General features: G+C 42.2%; 1 protein-coding gene across 2 annotated transcripts; it reads right to left on the reverse strand.

Moving 5' to 3' along the window:
- Nucleotides 1-1,135: 1,135 nt before the first annotated feature.
- On the reverse strand, nucleotides 1,136-16,924 carry GABPB2 (GA binding protein transcription factor subunit beta 2). Of its 2 annotated transcripts, none has more exons than XM_065420169.1 (9): nucleotides 16,898-16,924; nucleotides 13,978-14,117; nucleotides 12,141-12,308; nucleotides 10,677-10,871; nucleotides 9,869-10,019; nucleotides 6,836-6,949; nucleotides 5,147-5,332; nucleotides 2,666-2,805; nucleotides 1,136-1,442 (listed from the first exon to the last, which is right to left on the reverse strand). In XM_065420169.1, exons 2-9 carry the CDS (start codon nucleotides 14,083-14,085, stop codon nucleotides 1,155-1,157), a joined length of 1,350 nt encoding a protein of 449 aa, XP_065276241.1. In that variant the 5' UTR covers nucleotides 14,086-14,117; nucleotides 16,898-16,924; the 3' UTR covers nucleotides 1,136-1,154. The 2 variants fall into 2 exon arrangements, with proteins under 2 accessions (XP_065276241.1, XP_065276240.1); XM_065420168.1 differs by having other exon boundaries at nucleotides 16,822-16,903.
- Between the last annotated feature and the right edge of the window lie 2,663 nt (nucleotides 16,925-19,587).

A 19,587-nucleotide genomic window follows, 5' to 3' on the forward strand; every position in this document is an offset into this window, starting at 1 on the left:
CTTTAAAATACAATCTCCCAGCGTGCAACAGGCAACACATATAGGCAACTTCTTTACTCTGCATGGGTCTGCAAGCAAATAGTAAAGAAAAAACACCCATAAACATTTTAAGATCAGTCACTTGTTTAAAATTTTTTTTTAGTATATTTAAAATGGACAATTTTGATTAGTAAAGATGTGAGATGCCTACCCACTTCCAAACAGAAACATACCAACCTCCCAGACTGTCTTATAAACACAACTTCACAGACATTTTATTTTGCATATATAAACAGTTGGTGCCATTGAATAGCACAAAAATGCTAAAAAGAAAACTTGACCGAGTTTCATAAAACTGAAGGGTCTAATTTTTACCTGGTATCCCTTTAGGTAGTCAAGGGTTCAGATGTAGATAGCGCTTTCAAAAACAGACCAAAAAAAGGCAGTTTTAATATTCCCTGATATCTCAAATTGCTTAAACGCTAAAGAGCTCATGCAAACTTGCCTGTGCTTTGTTCTTGTAGGAGTACTGTATTTTGGATTCATTTCTGAAACAAACGTATCCTCTACAAAGACCAATCCATTTTCCACCTTCTCTCAAAGGGCTTTGGAAGATATTGTCAATAGTGTTTTATTTCAGCAACGAGGTTTGCTTTCCAATAAAAGCCAGCTTTTTAATGAAAAGTTTATACCCCCAAACAGACTGTTTGTGAGACTCCAAATCATGGTTTCCAATCTGATAACTACACACAAGGGTGCAAATAGGTCATTGCATAAAATTTGTTTTCAGTGCAGTAAATTCAGGGCAGCTGAGCGCTATTACCAGCTACTTTGGCAATGAGGTACTTCTCTTTCCCCACCCACCCCTTTCCCTCCCACATTATAGACCTATGTCACAAAATAAGCTTGTTGGTCACTTGCTGGCTAAATTTATTAGGGTACTTTTTAAAATACCTTTCTCTCAACATCAAACTATAAAAGCACCTTTGGCTTTGTGTTCAAAGCAAATTAATGTTATGAGCTGCAGGAGAGATTTTATCCCTCTGAATGGAACCACACAAGCAGTTCAGTTCTTCAATATTCCAGTAGACCACTTAGCTCACAATGTTGCTTGTCAACAGCATCTCCTTTAAAATAATGTTTTTCCTTTAAAACCGGAGTTGGTAACCCGCAGGTTATGCCGTTACGGTTTCCACAGCAATGTCAGTAGGCTGCTCTGTTTCCACCACAGTTGCTGCAGACCCTTCCATTTCCTCTGACGATACCACAACTGCATCCACCTCAGCAACCTCTTCAACCACTGTAAGCTCAGCACCATTGGGCTGCGGTCTTGCCATGGCTTCAAGCTTTAGCCGGTATTGCTCCGCTTCTTGTTCTTTCTTCATTAGCTGGCTTCGATATTCTTGCGCCTTTCTGTTTGCCTCGTGCAACTGCTGCTGTAACATTTCCCTTTCGTTATCATCCTACAAAACAAGACAGACTCTGACTAGTGCCCAAATGAGTCAGCAGCTTGCACCTGTACCTGGGATGCAAGCACTAATACACAATACCTAGACACAGGTAAGAAAGGACAGACCAAGTGCAGAGAGAGATAATGGATTCTCAGGGCATAGGGATACAAAGCCTTTTGCCTCTACTCATTGGTAAATCTAAAACAGGGCTGGGTTGTATCACCTAAGGGCTGATTAGTGGCCTATGTTAAGTGAAATCAAGTTGCACAGGGTATATGTTAAGGCAGAAACTGTCCGCTGGTCTTTTCAGCAAGGTAGGCTAGGGACAGTTCTCTAGTATAAGTGACCCCATAAGGATGGATTAGTGGGGTTTCCATATTTCTTTATCATCCAGATGCAAAAGCAACGGTGTTGGCAACTGGGGAGAGGGCTAGAGAAACAGACTAAACAAAAAAAGAATCCACAACACCTAGTGGCCCCCAAAATCAAAAGGTAAGTTCTGCCACCAAAAAAAACTTATCCAGCACCCTCCCATTTGGAAGGATATGTAATCTGACTTTCTTTAAAACAGCAGCTGGAATGTGAAGAGTGGTCAGTCTCACATTGGGTCTGTTCTCACTGCAGTTTTAGAGGGAGTTCTAAATAATAGAGCAGAGTACAATGCTTCAACTCAATAGTCTGGGCTCAAAAATTAACTAACTAACAAGATTACACAAAGAGTGACTCGGAAGAGACTCTTCCTTCCACCACCAGCGACTCAACTGCTAACACCACTTGCCCTGTGGCCTAGTGGGCAGAGCACTTCACTGCCATGCGGAAGACTTGGGTTCTTATTCCCTGCTCCGTCACTGGCCTGCTGGGTGACAGTATGCAAGTCACTTCCCCCTCGCTGTGCCTCAGTTTCCCCCCCTTAAATGGAGACCATGATACTCACCTCGGTAAAGCATCTGATATCTACTAACGAACAGCACTACATAAGAGTTAAGTGGTATTCATGTATTGCATATTAACTGATCATACAGATTGAGCAGAAAGAATGAGAAACATTATAGTGAGAGTTTTCAGAAATGGGAAAGACATGATCATTGACTAAATTTAAAATCAACTTGGGCCACATCATTTATATTGAGTGTTATTTTTTAACTATACTTGAAACCCTACATTCCCAGTTCAGTGCAGACTGATAGTTTAGACTCCACCCATTTTCTATGAAAGTTACAAACAGGAACTTTTACCTTGTTTTCTTCCAAATCATTTACATTTTGGTCAATTTTTTGCTTCTTCGCTGGTGGATGTTCTTCCTCTTCTACATCATCATCATCTTCTTCTTCAATAACAGTCTCTTCTGCAACCTGACCAGCAGGTACAGTTAGAACTACAAGTCAAGGAATATTAAATGCAGGAAATGAATATACAATGGATTACAGATGCTTTCGTACATAAATCCAGAGACACAGATTACTTTGAAATTAATGCATGAGGGAGGTGCTCCTCTGCACAGAAGTGGTGGGAAACTTAAATCAGTAATTCCTAAATTCCACTGAAGGGACGCAGAGCTTCTTATCAAGTCCCGGGTTATATTTCCTTGTTCATATCTTGCATTGAGACATCCTATTTGCTACAGCAAGAAGAAAGTTTCAGAGCCCATTCACCACCTAGCTGGGAGAATCTTAAGTCAAAGGTGAATGGTTTTTGTTAAAAACTCCCCCTATTTTAGGGAATATTATAGTTCTTTCATCATCCTGTTCTTGTCAATAGCATAGCAATTGAATTAAGAGGGTACATAAAACTTGTGAATATTCCAGAGCACAAGTACATTATAAATACATAAACAAGTTTTTGTTCAGGGAACCTGATATGTAACATTTCATTCTATCAGAAACAGATCATATTTAGTTGGGGATTGGTCCTGCTTTGAGTAGGGGGTTGGACTAGATGACCTCCTGAGGTCCCTTCCAATCCTGGTATTCATGATTCTAGGATATGAACTACTGTGTTCTATCAAAAGTGTTCTAATTAGGAACATCGACAGAACAAGCTACAGATCAATAATTATATGTAGACATTTGGCAAATAATTCTGAATAATAAATTTGAGAAAATTGCTTTCCATTCATGGACAGTTTGCAAACAGAGGTGAAATGAAAATAAGTACCGTATATACTCGTTCATAAGCCAAATTTTTTTAGTAAAAAAGGGAGGCACCAGAGAAGGGGGTCAGCTTATGAATGGGTATAGAGAGGGAGAGGTGGGACACAGCCCCTCCCCCCAACAGGGAGCAAGGAGAGTCAGCACAGCCAGAAGGGAAGAGGTAGGGCCAGAGTCTCTCCGCTTCTGGCCACGCTGCTCTCCCCCAGCCTCTGAAGCAGCTGCAGCTCTGGGGCTGGCAGGCTGCGGCCGCGCCGCCCGGTCTGGCCCGCCGGAGCAGGCTGTGGCCAGGTCAGAGACATCCGCTCCTGGCCCTCCCCAGATAAGGCGGGAAGGGATGGGATGGGGAGAGTGTGGGGGATGGTCACAGGGGTTACTCCCCTGACTCCCAGCTTCTCCTCGCCAAACAATTTCCCCACCAATTGCTGTCCCGGCCCAACAGGGTAAGCAGCTGGTGCGCCGGGACACTTTGTTTACTTAGGTTTACCTCTGTGCCTGCGGACGTTCAAGGTAAACAAACCATCTCGGCCCGCCAATGGCTTATCCTGATGGCCCGGGAGCCAAAGTTTGCTGATCCCTGAATTATAGGGTCGGCTTATGAACGGGTATAAAAATTTCCATTTTTACTTATCCATCTTAGTGGGGTCGGCTTATAAACGAACCGGCTCATGATCAAATATATACGGTAATTCATTATGACTGGTCTGCCTCTCTGTAAACGACCTATAACTTTGCATAGGTTTGTGAAACTGACAGATTAGATGATCTAAAACAATATAATTAGAGTAATGGGATGGAAAGGTATACTTAACCTGACAATCAAGAAAAAGGTCTTAAAACCAAGTTCTATTTAGACTCCGAAATAATCACGCAAGGGATATTGGTAGAAAAACAGTTGGTTGAGTCATTTAAATCCAGATTGGAGAGGACACATACAATCATGTAGTAAGAAGGGGGGAAGGATAGCTCAGTGGTTTGAGCATTGGCTTGCTAAACCCAGGGTTGTGAGTTCAATCCTTGAGGGGGTCACTTAGGGATCTGGGGCAAAATCAGTACTTGGTCCTGCTAGTGAAGGCAGGGGGCTGGACTCTAGGACCTTTCAGGGTCCTTTCCAGTTCTAGGAGATAGGATATCTCCATATATAAGGAACCAATCCTAGCCTAGCTGGTGGGAATGCACCAGATAACCTAATAAATATTTATCATAAATATTTATCATTACACATGTTTCACTCATTTTAATTCAACTATTAATATTAGAATAAAAATGTAGTACTGTGTGTTAAATTAGAACGATTATGTAACTAGCTTCAGTCATAAATCTTAATTCTCCTCTCCATTCTTTTATAGAGCTCACTTGGAAGGTACACATTTGTAGCAGCACACTACAAGCAAGCTGAACTATGTAATGGCCTCATTTTTCCTCCCCCCCCCCCCCCGCCTGCCTACTTTCCCGAGATTCACAGACCTAAGTCTATCTCTATGCATCTACCATAGCTTTTTTTATTTTTCTTAACATTAGGAAAGTCTAAAACTGGCTTACAGTTTTGTAAACTGAGTAGCCTCTTACCTTGCTGTCCATCTTGCATGGTCACTATAAACGGCTGGCTGATACCACTAGTAGGAATGGCTGTTTGGAGACTGCCCAGTGGAACGCCATCTGTTACTATCGTAATGACTCGTTGACCTCCACTGCCAACCACCTGCTGTATTGCAGAATCTACAGAATTTGCTTCCACTATTTCCTCTGTGTTAGCTAGAGAAAGCAGAGCAAAACTCCCAAGTTTATTTACAAAAAAAAAAAAAATTTTAAGAAAAAGCAACGCTTGGAGTAAATGAGTCAATGTTTACTGCACAAGAACTGCAAACACTGAAGCATCTGGTATGGAGTAATCTGCAAATGTTAAAAATCTAAAATGGACAAAATAAAATACCAATACAAGCACAGCAACTTTTCAATGGTTAAATTCATCTAGGTATCTGAAGAGAATTATTTTTAAGCACCAGCATTCACAAATACAAATAAAACTAATAGAGTAAAAAGTACTCTGTCTCTGAAAAAAATGGGTTCAAAGGTTTTTAAAAAAAAGATTACATAATGTTTGCTTTTAAAAGATGGCCAACTTGATAATTCTAAAGTCAACTGGTGGTTTCCACACTCTGCACATTGTACATATACCATAAAGCAGCGGTGCTCAACCCACGATCCAATCAGCATGCAGCTGTGACCCATGTGACATCCTCAGGGCCATGTAGGAAGTATATATATTGTGTGGCTGCAACCCACATAACAAAGAGCTGCATATGTGGCCCACAATGGGAAATAGGCTGAGAATCACTGCCATAAAGCATCACAAACAATTTAGAATAAAGTACTGTAGAACCCTGTTTTATGAACCAATTGGGACTAAGGAGTTCATAAAATTAGAAAGTTCAATTTTATGAACATCTCAAAATTACAGCAGGCACAGTGCATAAATTGCAGTTTGGTGCCATGAATTATTTTCTTCTTATCCTTCAAAACCACTGCAAAGCAATTTCCAATACACTGATAGCATCAGACATAAAGGGGTGTCAACTTGCTCAATGACATCACTTTTACCATGCGATTATTTCCCCCTCCCGGGTCAGGAAAAATAGTTCATGTAAATGGTTGTTCATGATGTTCATAAAATTGAGATTCTATGGTATGCATAAAAAGAATCCAAATGTTACCAAGGCCTCAAGACAGCCTAACACTTAAAAATAAATAAATAGATAAACCACAATGAGGCTTTGTAAAATCAGGGGACCATACAAAATATCGAGGTGGCAATAAAATCATTCCAAACTATGTTTTGTAAAACTGGAGTTTGAAAAAATATCACTGTCCATATTTGCGTAGTAAGGAGCATCTGACAGAGATACAGGCTGCGTCCTATTCTATTTTTATAACACGTAGTTGGACAGAACAATTCTAACAGGATCCAGGTCAAAACAGGATAGAGTGAAAGACTGGTTAGTAAAAAATACTTTGGTGCTTCATTCAAAGAAGTAACTATTGTCTGTAGAAATATCTGAGCTATGACAATAGATAAATCTATTAGCCTTGCAACTACTGCCAAATATTATATCACTTTGCAACGCTCGAGTTATGCTGAATGAATTCAAATCCTTTTTACAAGCTATACTTAAGTAACCCAATTTCCTTATGATTTCTTGCAAATTATACACTAGGGATTAAATACATTGATGTCAACGCCAGATTCATCCCACCTACCTGTAGATCTGTTTGAATTGGAAAGGGGAGCTGATGCTTCAGCGAGGGCTGCAAGCGTGGCAAGCACAGAGGTTGTTGAGTTTGAAAACTGCACTGTAGATACACGGGAATCACCTGTTTTGAGGAAATGAAGGCAAGTGAAGGAGATTTGCAATCAGAGTATTGTACTATACTAAAAGAACTGTTCAAGCAAAAAAAAAAAAAAAAATGCTGCCGAAAACCTACTGCTCTACTGGGGCTGTTTTTCCAGCCTACAATTCATACCTAGCATACCCCACTTCAAGATCTAAAACAGTCCCACATACTGTTCTTAGAACATGGTTGAAATAAATACCTTATATTGAATATTCATTTTACTGGATTTAAAAATAAATGTATTAGAAACAATGCAAAGGAATTAAATGGAGTAAATTGATGCAAGCTAACATGACTTACTCCACTTCTTCAGATGCATAGAGTGAAAGTTACAGATGCAGGCATTAACTGTAACTTTCACTCTATGCATCCGAAGAAGTGAGGTTTACACTCACGAAAGCTTATGCCCAAATAAATCTGTTAGTCTTTAAGGTGCCACCAGACTCCTTGTTGTTTTTGTAGATACAGACTAACACGTCTACCCCCGATACATGACTTACTCCAGCATTGTCACAAAGATCACCTTCAAGTGGCCAAATGGTAATCCACTGGGCTATCAAAATCCAGATTTTGGCACCACAATTATTGTTCACATCTGTTCAGAATGAAAGCTGTTTTCAAAGCCACACATGATCAAAACACAAGGCCTCACCAGCACAGAATAGACACAGTCTGACTACACAGTCTGAACACATTAGCATTATGCAAAAGCGGTTGCTATACATTTAATTATATTTACCTGACTTTGCAGCGTCACATTAATTTCAATTACAGAATTGCAAATACCAAAAAAAAATTTTAAAAGCCTGTTGACATAAGCTAATTATACAACCCAAGTTCTTTTACTGTGAGATTTTGCCAATCTATAAAGTATTGACTCCGTTCAGCATTGCTTTTTAGAAAACACATTTTGTTTGTTACAAATCAACAATCAGAGCTTTTTCTTGAAAGCTAAATCAGTCAATTATAACCACTTAGCCATTTCAATGTATGGTTTGAAAACCGCTTCACAAAATAAGCCAGTCAGTCGAAACGCAACAAAGGAACTGGTGTAAAGACTATCAGAGTCAGCATATCAAATTCTTGAACTGCAGATTCGGCTTCGTGCAAGGAATAAAAATCATCCCAATTCCAGTGCAAGAAGCTTCTTCCCTCAACCGAGCACAGTAATCCATTACACTGAGACAGTAGTGACTGAACAGAAGAAAGAAAGAAATCTAAGTGGGACCAAAATTAGTATATTCAATATGCTATTTTCAGAAAGTTGTAACTTTCTTATTTCTGAACAAAATTTCTTCAGGCAAGTAAAAGACATTTGTCCTCATTAAAAGTTTATTTAAAACTACAAACTCCTTAGTCACCTACGAGCAAGAAGTGGTACAAAAACTGTCTTAACTTATGAAAAAAACGTTAAACTATTACTTACTGTAATTGAAGTATAGTCTCTAATGCCCTCTTGTGGGCAAATAAGATAAATGCTAATGACATGTTGGGATAAGGGTTTGCTGGCCCCAACAGACCAGGAGTTACTATTGACCCAGGAGTTACTATTAACAGGAGTAAAGTTTTAGAGTGTGGCACCCAAAGAGAACAAAATGGGAAAAATATATTGGCCTTTTCATATTTTTAACATTAATCGGGTACATATATTGCGGGAATGTCCTTGTTTTAGGACAAGGTGTGACATTATCCATGTGAAGCTCTTGTAATCCTCAGGTGGTGGTGGTTGTTGGTTTTTTTGGGGGAGAAGGGTGTTAATTATGGGATCTGTCAATTTAATAAAGGAGTAAACCACATGGAAAGTTTCTACTCAAAGTAAATTCAGAGTGTCACTGAAGTCAATGGGGCCACACACAAGATTAGGGTGCTGATTGCAGCATTGGGCCCTTAGAACTGAAAACAGGAAACATCCACATTTGTAATATTGCTCCAATCAACTCTGGCAAACACTCATGCATGTGAACAGTCCCATTAGCTTCAAAAGTTACTCACATGCAGAAGTGTTTGCGGGGTCAGGCCCTCAACTTGCTTCACAAACCTTGTATTTAGAAGCCTCCTTAAGACTGAAAAGAAACAGTAGTTTGGATTTCCCAAATATAACAAAACACAACAGGTTATAAAGTCTCACGTAAGGAAAAGAATTTATATTTGGCCTTAAATGAATTTTTCAGACAAATTTACGGAAATAACTAGCTTCCTCATTTTTTATCTTATCTCTAATCTATTGGCTGGGAAAAAAATAAGTTGAGTAACCTGTACACCTAAGATAAATGGAAAATCATTGCAGATAATGTGTTTCCTTATTTGACATTCAAATACGAGACAACTCACTCTGCTCTTCCAGTTAATAAGTAATAAAACAGAGTATTGAATGAATCCTTGACAAATTTAGGGATTAGGTACCAAATGGTGAATATCTACTCAAATTTTACTAGTGGAACTGGCATTGGCCACTGTCGGAGGACAGGATACTTACTGGGCTAGATGGACCTTTGGTCTGACCCACTATGGCCGTTCTTATGTTAACTACCAGTGCATTGTAATTTGAGTCCTTTACATTTCCCAAGTTATGAAGGTTCTATTTTATTGCTTATAATACACACTGAGCCAGATCCTCAACTGGTGAAAATAGCAAAGCTCTCCGCTGACTCAATGGAACAAGCCTTTTCATGCCAGCTTAGGTTCTGGCCCATTATCTTTTACAGATAAAGTGTATATTTTGATAGGGCGGATATTTTAGTGCATTCCAATATGTTTTAAAGAACTTTCTCTACTAACTTGGAACATCTGCCTTCTACAATTCAGAATACTGAATTGAGAGATGCAGCTTTCTAAAAACCTTTACACGAGAAATATTTTGGAGAAACATTTTTCACCTACATGTTCACAGAATCTTACCTGAGGTTGTTTTGGTGTTTGCTGAAGAAACAAAACTAGCAAGATTGAGAACTTCCCCTGATGCAAGGATAAATGGTGAGGCAACAGTCACTGTATTTGTGACAGGATTTGATCTCTCTGGATTCATGTTCACCTGATTCTGCATTGCCTCCTTAAGAAGAAAAAGGAATTAGGCACATATTTGATCTCATCTCCAATAAGAGAAATAATACTTGGCATCCATACAGCATTTTGGGGGCCTGATTCTCTGCATCTTGTGTAGTCAAATAACTGTATTTGCTTTGCACTGGTGCAAAAGTAGGTGTAAAATACTACCAAATCAATCAGAAATGGCAGCGTTTTACACTAGGGTAAATCAATACACAAGTTGCAGGGCAACAGAGAATCAAGCCCACTATTTAAATAGCCTTTTCCAAACATTAACTAATCAACCGTGTAATAAAATTAAAATAATCCGCTTCTTCCATTCCCATTTCCCAGAGGCATGTTTCCACAAACATTTCAACAACAAGAGAGTCAATTCCATGAGTCCAGAAGCAGAGTTTCTGAAGAACTGCGTGTCTGCAAAGCAAACCAATGCAGCTCAGAAATGTTGAACATTCTTAGAACAAATCTACTACCTTAGTGATGAAGAAACTAACATCAATTGACATTGCAATATTTTATACAAGTTACCACAATTCTGATTCAGGCATGCAAAAGAGAGTTTCTGTAGGAAATGTTCATTCTCATCACATTGGCAAATGCTGTAGGCAGATAGCTGATAATTACAGGGAAAGTACGTTCACAGATGTCTTCCTTAACCCACCTGCAGCATTACCAGAGTCTCTGCATTGTTCTTGTCCAGGGCTATATCAAAGGCTGATTTATCAAACTTGCTGAAAGCATGAACATCAGCTCCATACTTTATAAGCAACTCTACAACATCGCGATGGTTGTGTTCTGTTGCCCAGTGCAAGGCAGTCATCTTCAACATGTCCTTGGCATTTACATCAGCACCATTCTGAGAGAAATAAAAGCATTGCTTTAATCTAACTGTATTTTTTTCAGAGCATGGCCTCTCCCTGATTCAAGAGAAACAGGCTAAACACAAAAGGTGGCATCACAAAGGTACTTCTGCACCTAAATCCCAGACTTAGGCAGCTACGTCCCAGTTTTGGTTCCACTGGAATCCACAAAACTCCTGCCGAACCCTACAGGTGCCTAAACTCACTCAGCGCCTACTTTTGTCAGAGCAAGAGTTCCCTTGGCACCTATGTTCCTGCCTCTGGGTATGTGCACTGCCGCCTACCTCCGAGCAGCTGGATGCCTACCTCCCACCAAAGCCCCAGCGTGAACGTGGTTCACGAACAAAGGGGAAGACAGACATTCGGCCACCTAAGACACATGCAGGGCTTGATCCAGTAGGCATGCTCAGAGGTGCTGGAGGCACGACTCCAAGTGGCAGGTTCCCATTTGTAGACAGATGCCTCCCTGTAGCCCAGAGTTAGGCACCTATCTCTGATAGAAGAGCAGAGCATAGCACACGCCCCTCATTAGCGTCTTCCCTTGGTACCTTAGGGTGGAGCTGCCTACCATGCAGGCTTTTGTGGATTGCATTCTAACATCTATCTCCCCTCATTCATGGTATGGAATATAGACACCTAGCCCAGCTTTGTGGATCACACAGTGTTGTCCCTGTGAGTGTCTAGGCACCTAAAAGTTAAGTGCCACCATCATGCTCAGCATTGCAACGTCTAAGTCCCTTCATGATCCCACCCAACGTTCTGTCAAATATGTGCGTATGCATGCGCACACACACCACTTAAGAATTTAGAGATTTGCTTTGGTACTAATCTCTTACAATTATACTCATCCTAGGTATTATTTGTTACAACAACGGGTAAAACAATTCAGACAATAGGATTCTTTAAACAAACAGTGTTGCTTTAACGTCATCCTGAGCTATGTGCTTCCTGTTCTCCTGCACAGGCATCACACTGTTTTAAATCAGCATTTCTCAAAGTGGGGGTCCCGACCCAACAGGGGGTTGCAAGACTATAAATTAAGCAGTGATTTCATTGAACAATTCTGAGGTTTTCCTTAGAAAAGTTTTTTAAATGATACTTAAGAGGGGGAAGAAGTTTTGTAATTCATCCTACCAATAAAAATATCTAATTGGCATTGATCGACCAATAACTTCTTCACATAGAGAGTAATGCCTAATAAGGGACATTACAATGTAATTGATCGGATTTATATTCTGCAGATTGATACACAACATCTCACTTACCCTAATTAGCAGTTCTACAATATGTGTATGTCCATCAGCTGCAGCCATATGCAATGGTGTCCTGTCCACTTTGGTTCGAGCATCTCTGCTAACACCTGCTCGAAGCAGCACTTCTGCTGTTGAATAATGGCCATACTGGGCCGCAAGATGAAGAGGTGATGTCCCGAGCTGTATATTAAAAAATGTTTTTAAAAAAGTTCTGTTCAACGTAGGTGTGGAAGCACATATTTATCTCCATTAATGTGTTCAGCAATTTTAAAGAACTAGAATTACACCCTCACCATATCCCCCACAGTAGGGGAGGTACAAATCCTTAAGTGCACAGTGGCAAGGGGGGAAAAAGAGCCACCTGGCCAGAGGGCTTAATGTCAGGAAGTGGTAGAGGGCTGAGTTAAATGGATAGATCACCATGGGGTCTAGAGAGCAACTACTGGCAGGGGGCACCCAATGCAGAGGGATGGCCATGGTATGCTCTGCCAGAAGGGGGCAAGCCAACCAGCAATTGACCCTGCAACAAGCACCAATTATGTAAATGAATGATTGCTATCTACGCAGGGACTATAATCCCAAACAAAATTAGATTGTGATCACTTGCACCAAGGCAAATGTTAAAAAATAAACTGATCACTGAACTAAAGTTCTGTCAAATGAGATCTGATATACAATTACTTTAAATGAAACATTTAAAATATATCCACAAAAAAGGCATTAGCTGCCAATCAATATGGTTGGTTGTTCTAATTCCCTCTTATAACCTTTAAATTCAGTATTTAAATGTACTTAGCAAGTTAATATAGTTTGAAAAACATTGACACTTAAGGATGACTTTAAAGAAGACTTAAAAGGAGCGATCAAACACCCCCATACACAAGAACAGGTAAAAAATTGCTCAACATTCTATAACAGCGGCACCCAAACTGGTTACACTGGCAACGTACCAGGAGTATGAATGCCATGCTTTGGCCCCATCCTTTAACTACACCTCCACCCCGATATAACGTGACCCAATATAACACAAATTCGGATATAACGCGGTAAAGCAGTGCTCGGGGGGGGGGGGGGAGAGACTGCACACTCCGGTGGATCAAAGCAAGTTCAATATAACGCGGACCTATAATGTGGTAAGATTTTTTGGCTTCCGAGGACAGCGTTATATTGAGGTAGAGGTGTATTTAAACCCATACTTAACTTTACTACCCCAAACTAATCCCACTTACTCCAATGGGGCTACTCCATGAAAGTAAAGTTATTCACAGGGTAATTCCTCCTGCAGGAACAGGGGTCAACCAATGTTGACCAGCTTTCAGGATCAGGGCCTAAGTCTGCATAAACACTTCAAAAGTGTACGAATGGGAATGCTTGTTGCTTGAATTTCCCAGCAATGAAATGTCACAGTTAATCAGTCTGGTCGTCACACAGTTACAGAGCGAGGGTGCCCAGGAGCTAAGTTAGGACTCTCAACGTCTTCCGTAGTAATTGATCTATCGGGGATCGATTTATCGCATCTCATCTAGACGCGATAAATCGATCCCCGAACGCGCTCCCCGTGGACTCCGGAACTCCACCAGGGCGAGAGGCGGAAGCGGAGTCAACGGGGGAGCCGCGGCCGTCGATCCTGCGCTGTGAGGACACGAGGTAAGTCGATCAAAGATACACAACTTCAGCTACGAGAATAGCGTAGCTGAAGTTGCGTATCTTAGATCGATTCCCCCCCCAGTGTAGACCAGCCCTTAAGATTATCACCTACTCCTCAGGCTGCCCTCACAGGATCTGTTCTATATTTTAGTTGGAGTAAATACCTTTATGGAAAAAGTAGCCTTTTCTATTAAAAACATACCCAGTCAGTGGTGAAAGGAGCACCATTTGCCATTAACGTTCTAACTTCATCATCTTGCCCTTTGCGAGCTGCTTCTAGCAACCTCTTTCCGAGGTCCACTAACGACATCTTTATACATGGGAACAAATATTTTCAGAAAGCTGCATTTTAAAACAGAAAAAAAACCACTTTAATGTGCAATATGACTAAAATATCATCAGCTAGACTAGGACAGAGATTGATTTCCAGTGTGCATCTAAGCCTGATATGACCAGTAAATTACTTAATGAGTTCAAGTGTTTATGAAAATATATATCTTTTTAATGTTCAGTACTTGCAACATGATAGGATTGCAAAATGCAACCCTGATCCTGCAACTGGATCAGCTGATACAGACCAATGGCTCAAGTGTACCCCTGTTGACTTCAGAGGCTCAGCATGGACCTGAGTCCAAGTCTACAATAGCAACAGCAACACATAGTACTTAGTAAATACAGCATTTTACAAAGATTAGTTACTTCATCTTCACAAACACCCCACCCCCACGAGCCAAGGGGCTGATATCCTTGTCCTTGTCTTACAGCTGCCAAACACTGAAAAATAAAGTGACTTGTCCATGTTCATAAAGGCAGTCTGTTTTAGAGCTGGAAATAGGAACTCCTGCGTTAAGTCTACTAAGCAATGCTGCCTCTGTTTTTCAAGCTATACTTTAAAGGTATAATAAATAAGTTAATCGGGGGATCTGAAGTTTTTGTCTGACCCAGATACAGTGGCATTTCATTCCTATGAAGAACTGACATGAAGCCTAAGTATTAATTTATGTGCGAGGCTCTTCAAATGGCTACAAGTGAATGTCTATCTCTGGAGATATTTCAGAGTAGGTTAGATAAATGTCTATCAGGGATGGTCTAGACAGTATTTGGTCCTGCCATGTGGGCAGGGGACTGGACTCGATGACCTCTCGAGGTCCCTTTCAGTCCTAGAATCTATGAATCTATGCATACCAGTACTGAACTGCACAGTTAATCAGTGAATCCATCAGATCTTTAACTGAGAGAAAAGCTTTATGAAAAAAGTATCACAGGGGTAGCCGTGTTAGTCTGGATCTGTAAAAGCGACAAAGAGTCCTGTGGCACCTTATAGACCAGGGGTCGGCAACGTTCGGCACACGGCTCGCCAGGGTAAGCACCCTGGCGGGCTGGGCCAGCTTATTTACCTGCTGAAGCGGCAGGTTCGGCCGATCGCGGCCCCCACTGGTCGCGGTTTGCCGTCCCGGGCCAATGGGGGCGGCGAGAAGCGGCGCGGGCGAGCGATGTGCTGGCCGTGGCTTCTCACCGCCCCCATTGGCCCGGGACGGTGAACCGCGGCCAGTGGGGGCCGCGATCGGCCGAACCTGCCGCGTCAGCAGGTAAATAAGCTGGCCCGGCCCGCCAGGGTGCTTACCCTGGCGAGCCGAACGTTGCCGACCCCTGTTATAGACTAAGGTTAGTCTATAAGGTGCCACAGGACTCTTGGTCGCTTTTTATTAAAAAAAAAAAAGTTATACCACTTCACTGAACAATTCAACAGAAGTGCCCAAATATACCATAAGTAACCCCAAGTACGTAAATGACAGTAAAAATCTCTTTTAAAAAACCTAATTCTCCTCAAGTAACATAGCCAATGTAAAATTTCCCATTTTACATGACGGTATTTTAAACCTAAGTGCGCAATTATTATATGCCAAGTATTAAACATAGAAGGCAGGAGTGTGACCATTTTTAGCTCGGTCATAAAAACCTGATGTTCAAGGAAACAAACTTGAAAGACGAAAAAAATCCTTGCACTATTTCTAGCTGTTCATACAGCTTGCATGACGACATCTTAAAAGGGCCACTTTAAATAAGCGCCGCATCACGCTAAAGCAGTCTGTATTCCTTGCTGAACCTTTTAGGTGTGACCCCATTCCCACAAATGCTCACATATGTTTAACTTTGGCCCAATCCTACAAGGAGTACCATGCAGCACAAAACAGGCACCCACGTGCAGAGCTCATTACAGGTTCAGGGCCTTTTTGTACATCAACATTGACTTTGAGGCAATTGTGCACATGTGTAAACACAGGCAGGATCCTCCTGGCCTTGGACAGCCTTTAGTTTGAATGCTCCTTTAACAGTCTTCTAAGCCCCAGTTTTACACGTCACTTGCCACGCGTGAACAGCTCCGTTGAGTTCAATGTACATCAAGCTAATCATGGGTGTAAGTATTTGCAGAACTGGGGCTTAACGGTGGTGGTTTGGATTTATTTTAAAAACGACAAAAACCGCAGTTTCTCTCATCGCACTTTACGCTAACTCTGGATTAATTATTGAACAGCTATAAAATCATCAACATCAGGAGCCCCCCCCGCCCCCATGCTCACAATCCCCCCACCCTAGTCAAGGTCTCCGTAGGATCTGACACCTGAATCTTCCCTCCTCTCCAGCAGCAACAGGTGTCTCGAGAAAAGCTTCAACTAAACACTTATTTGTAACCTTTCCAGGGATCAGAATAAACGAATAAAGCCCCGCACTCGTTTCTATTCAGTCTGGGTCCAGGAGCATCTGCCCCCACCTCCAATGCGCTGCAACACCCCCTCCCTGCCAGCCCCCCAACCCCACAGAAGTGGGGATCCCCCCGCCCCGGGATTCACCCTCTCACCTCAGGCTCCCTCCCTTAGCCCCAACCTCGGGGGGGGGGGGCAAAGACCTTCTCAACCCCCAGCCTCCCCTCCAGGCAGGGTACCCCGCCTCTCCCAGAGAGAGCCCCCCCCAAGGGGCCTCTTCCCCAAGTGACCCCCCGTAGGGTGACCCCACTCCTCCCACAAGGAGGGGACCCCCCACTCACCCCTGCGAGGCGGAGGCGGCCCCCGGCGGCGCCAGCGTGGGCGTCCCACGGGCCGGGGTAGGGTTGCTGGGGTTACCTGCTTTTAACTGCCCCCCCTCTGCTCGGGAGGGAGGGAGGGAGACAAAATGGCGGACCCGGAAGTGGAAGAAGCCCCCCCCTCTCCCACGGCGGAGGGATACACGGAGGGGGGAAGAGGTCGCCCAAAGCCTCGAGCTGCTCTCGTCACACGGGCCCGCGGGGCACAAACCGTTATAGGGGGAACAGGGGATTAACAGTGTGTCGGGATCGCCTAGCGATTCACGGCTGTATCCCTCCCCCACGGGCCCCCAGATCCCGGGCACTGGCGGCGGCAGTTGCAGCGCGGGGTAACTCGAGCGATCACTAACGGTTCACGGGCTTGGGGAGGGGGCAACTCCCCCTCGCGCCTGGATTATTTTTCTCCGCGGAGGGATACGACAGAGTTACTACAAGGGAGACGAGTGAGTGGGCGGACGCCCTGGGTGTAGTCCCGGCCGGGCGCTCGGCGGGCACTTTAGGCGCCAAGGATGAAAGTGAAGCGGGTGTTGCTAGTCCCCAGACACATTTTTGTCCCAGATCCCTCAATGGTTCCCTCAAGTATTGAGCTCATAACCCTGTGTTTAGCAGGCCAATGCTCAAACCACTGAACTATCCCTCCCCCCACTGGATGTGGGGCTACAAGAGATCACATGTACTAGGCTTGGAGCCAGGGGACTTTGCATGGGTCAGAGCCAGAAATAGAGCCCATCCTAAGTCAAGTAATAATAATAATTAATGGAGATAGCCTAGCTCCTAGAACTGGAAGGGGTCATCAAGTCCAGCCCCCTGCCTTCCTTAGCAGGACCAAGTACTGATTTTGCCCCAGATCCCTAAGTGGCCCCCTCAAGGATTGAACTCACAACCCTGGGTTTAGCAGGCCAATGCGCAAACCACTGAGCTATCCCTGAAAAATCTTGTCTGCTTTTCAGTGGGGAAAATAGTATTTACTCAATTTAGCAAACTCAAGGTGAAGTCCTAGTGAAGCCAAAGCACAGAGTAAAAATCGTAAATGAATCAAACTGTACTATAGACTCACTATGGATAGAAATTCCATGCTTGAATAATAAGAGTATAGCAGTAGGAATATTCTACTGATTCTGATGACCTGACTAGGATGGTGATGGTGATTGTGAAATGCTTCGGGAGATTAAAGAGGCTATAGAAATAGAAAACTAAGTAATAATGGGGGATTTCACAACTATGCCCATATTGACTGGGTACATGTCACCTCAGGATGGGATGCAGAGATAAAGTTTCTAGACACCATTACTGACTGCTTCTTGGAGTAGCTAGTTCTGGAACTCACAAGGGGAGGCAATTCTTGTTTTAGTCCTAAATGGGAGCATAGGATCTGGTCCAAGAGGTGAATATCACGGAACCGCTTGGTAATAGTGACCATAATATAATTACATTTAACATTCTTGTGGGGCAAAAAACACCAAAGAAGCCCACCACAGTAGCATTTAACTTCAGAAAGGGGAACAACACAAAAATGAGGAAGCTAGTTAAATGGAAATTAAAAGGTACAGCCCCAAAAGTGAAATGACTGCACACTGCGTGGAAACTTTTTAGAAACACCATAATAGAGTCTCAAATTAAATGTATATCCAAAATAAAAAAACACAGAAAGAGGACCAAAAAAGTGCCACCATGGCTAAACAATAAAGTAAAAACAAATGGTTAGAAGCAAAAAGACATCCTTTAAAAATTGGATGTTAAATCCTACTGAGGAAAATAGAAAGCAGCATAAACTCTGGCAAGTCAAATGCAAAAGTGCAGGCCAAAAAAGAATTTGAAGAGCAACTAGCCAAAGACTCAAAAACTAAAGGAGCACTCAAGGAAGATGAGGCCATTGTAGAGAAGCTAAATTAATTCTTTGCATTGGTCTTCACTGCAGAGGAAGTGAGGGAGATTCCCACACCTGAGCCATTCTTTTTTAGATGATAAATCTGAGGAACTGTCCCAGATTGAGGTGTCAGTAGAGGTGGTTTTGGAACAAATTGATAAACAGTGAGGAGTTACCAGGACCAGATGGTATTCACCCAAGAGTTTGGAAGGAACTCAAATATGAAATTGCAGAACTACTAATTGTTGTATGTACCTATCGCTTAAATCAGCTTCTGTACCAGGTGGCTGGAGGATAGCTAATGTGACACTAATTTTTTAAAAAGGCTCCAGAGGCGATCCTGGCAATTACAGGCCGGTAAACCTAACTTCAATGCCAGGAAAATTGGTAGAAACTATAGGAAAGAACAGAATTATCAGACACATAGATTAACACAATTTGAAAACATCTGCTCAATGTGAAGTGGCAGGCAAAAATCCCAACAGAATGTTGGGAACCATTAGGGAAGGAATAGATAATAAGACAGAAAATATCATAATGCCACTTTATAAATCCATGGTACACCCACACCTTGAATATTACATGGAGTTCTGGTCGTCCCATCTCAAGAAAGATATATTAAAATTGGAAGAGGTATAGAGAAGGGCAACAAAAATCATTAAGGGTGTGGAACAGTTTCTGTATGAATAGAGATTAAAAAGACTGGGACTTTTCAGCTTGGAAAAGAGATGAGTGAAGGGGGATGTGGTAGAGATCTATAAAATCATGAATGATGTGGAGAAAGTGAATAAGGAAGTTTTATTTACTCCTTCACATAACACAAGAACCAAGGGTCACTCAATGAAATTAATAGGCAGCAGGTT

This window comes from Emys orbicularis, chromosome 20, assembly GCF_028017835.1.
Source record: "Emys orbicularis isolate rEmyOrb1 chromosome 20, rEmyOrb1.hap1, whole genome shotgun sequence".
Taxonomy (NCBI): Eukaryota; Metazoa; Chordata; order Testudines; family Emydidae; genus Emys; species Emys orbicularis.

Excerpts from the sequence above, each read along its gene's own strand:
- GABPB2 (XM_065420169.1), bottom strand. The coding sequence starts at position 14,085 with ATGTCGTTAGTGGACCTCGGAAAGAGGTTGCTAGAAGCAGCTCGCAAA. Across the intron at positions 6,950-9,868 it reads AAACACCAAAACAACCTCAG|GTGATTCCCGTGTATCTACA; the intron begins GTAAGATTCTGT and ends TCCTCAAAACAG. Across the intron at positions 2,806-5,146 it reads CATGCAAGATGGACAGCAAG|TTCTAACTGTACCTGCTGGT; the intron begins GTAAGAGGCTAC and ends CTTGACTTGTAG.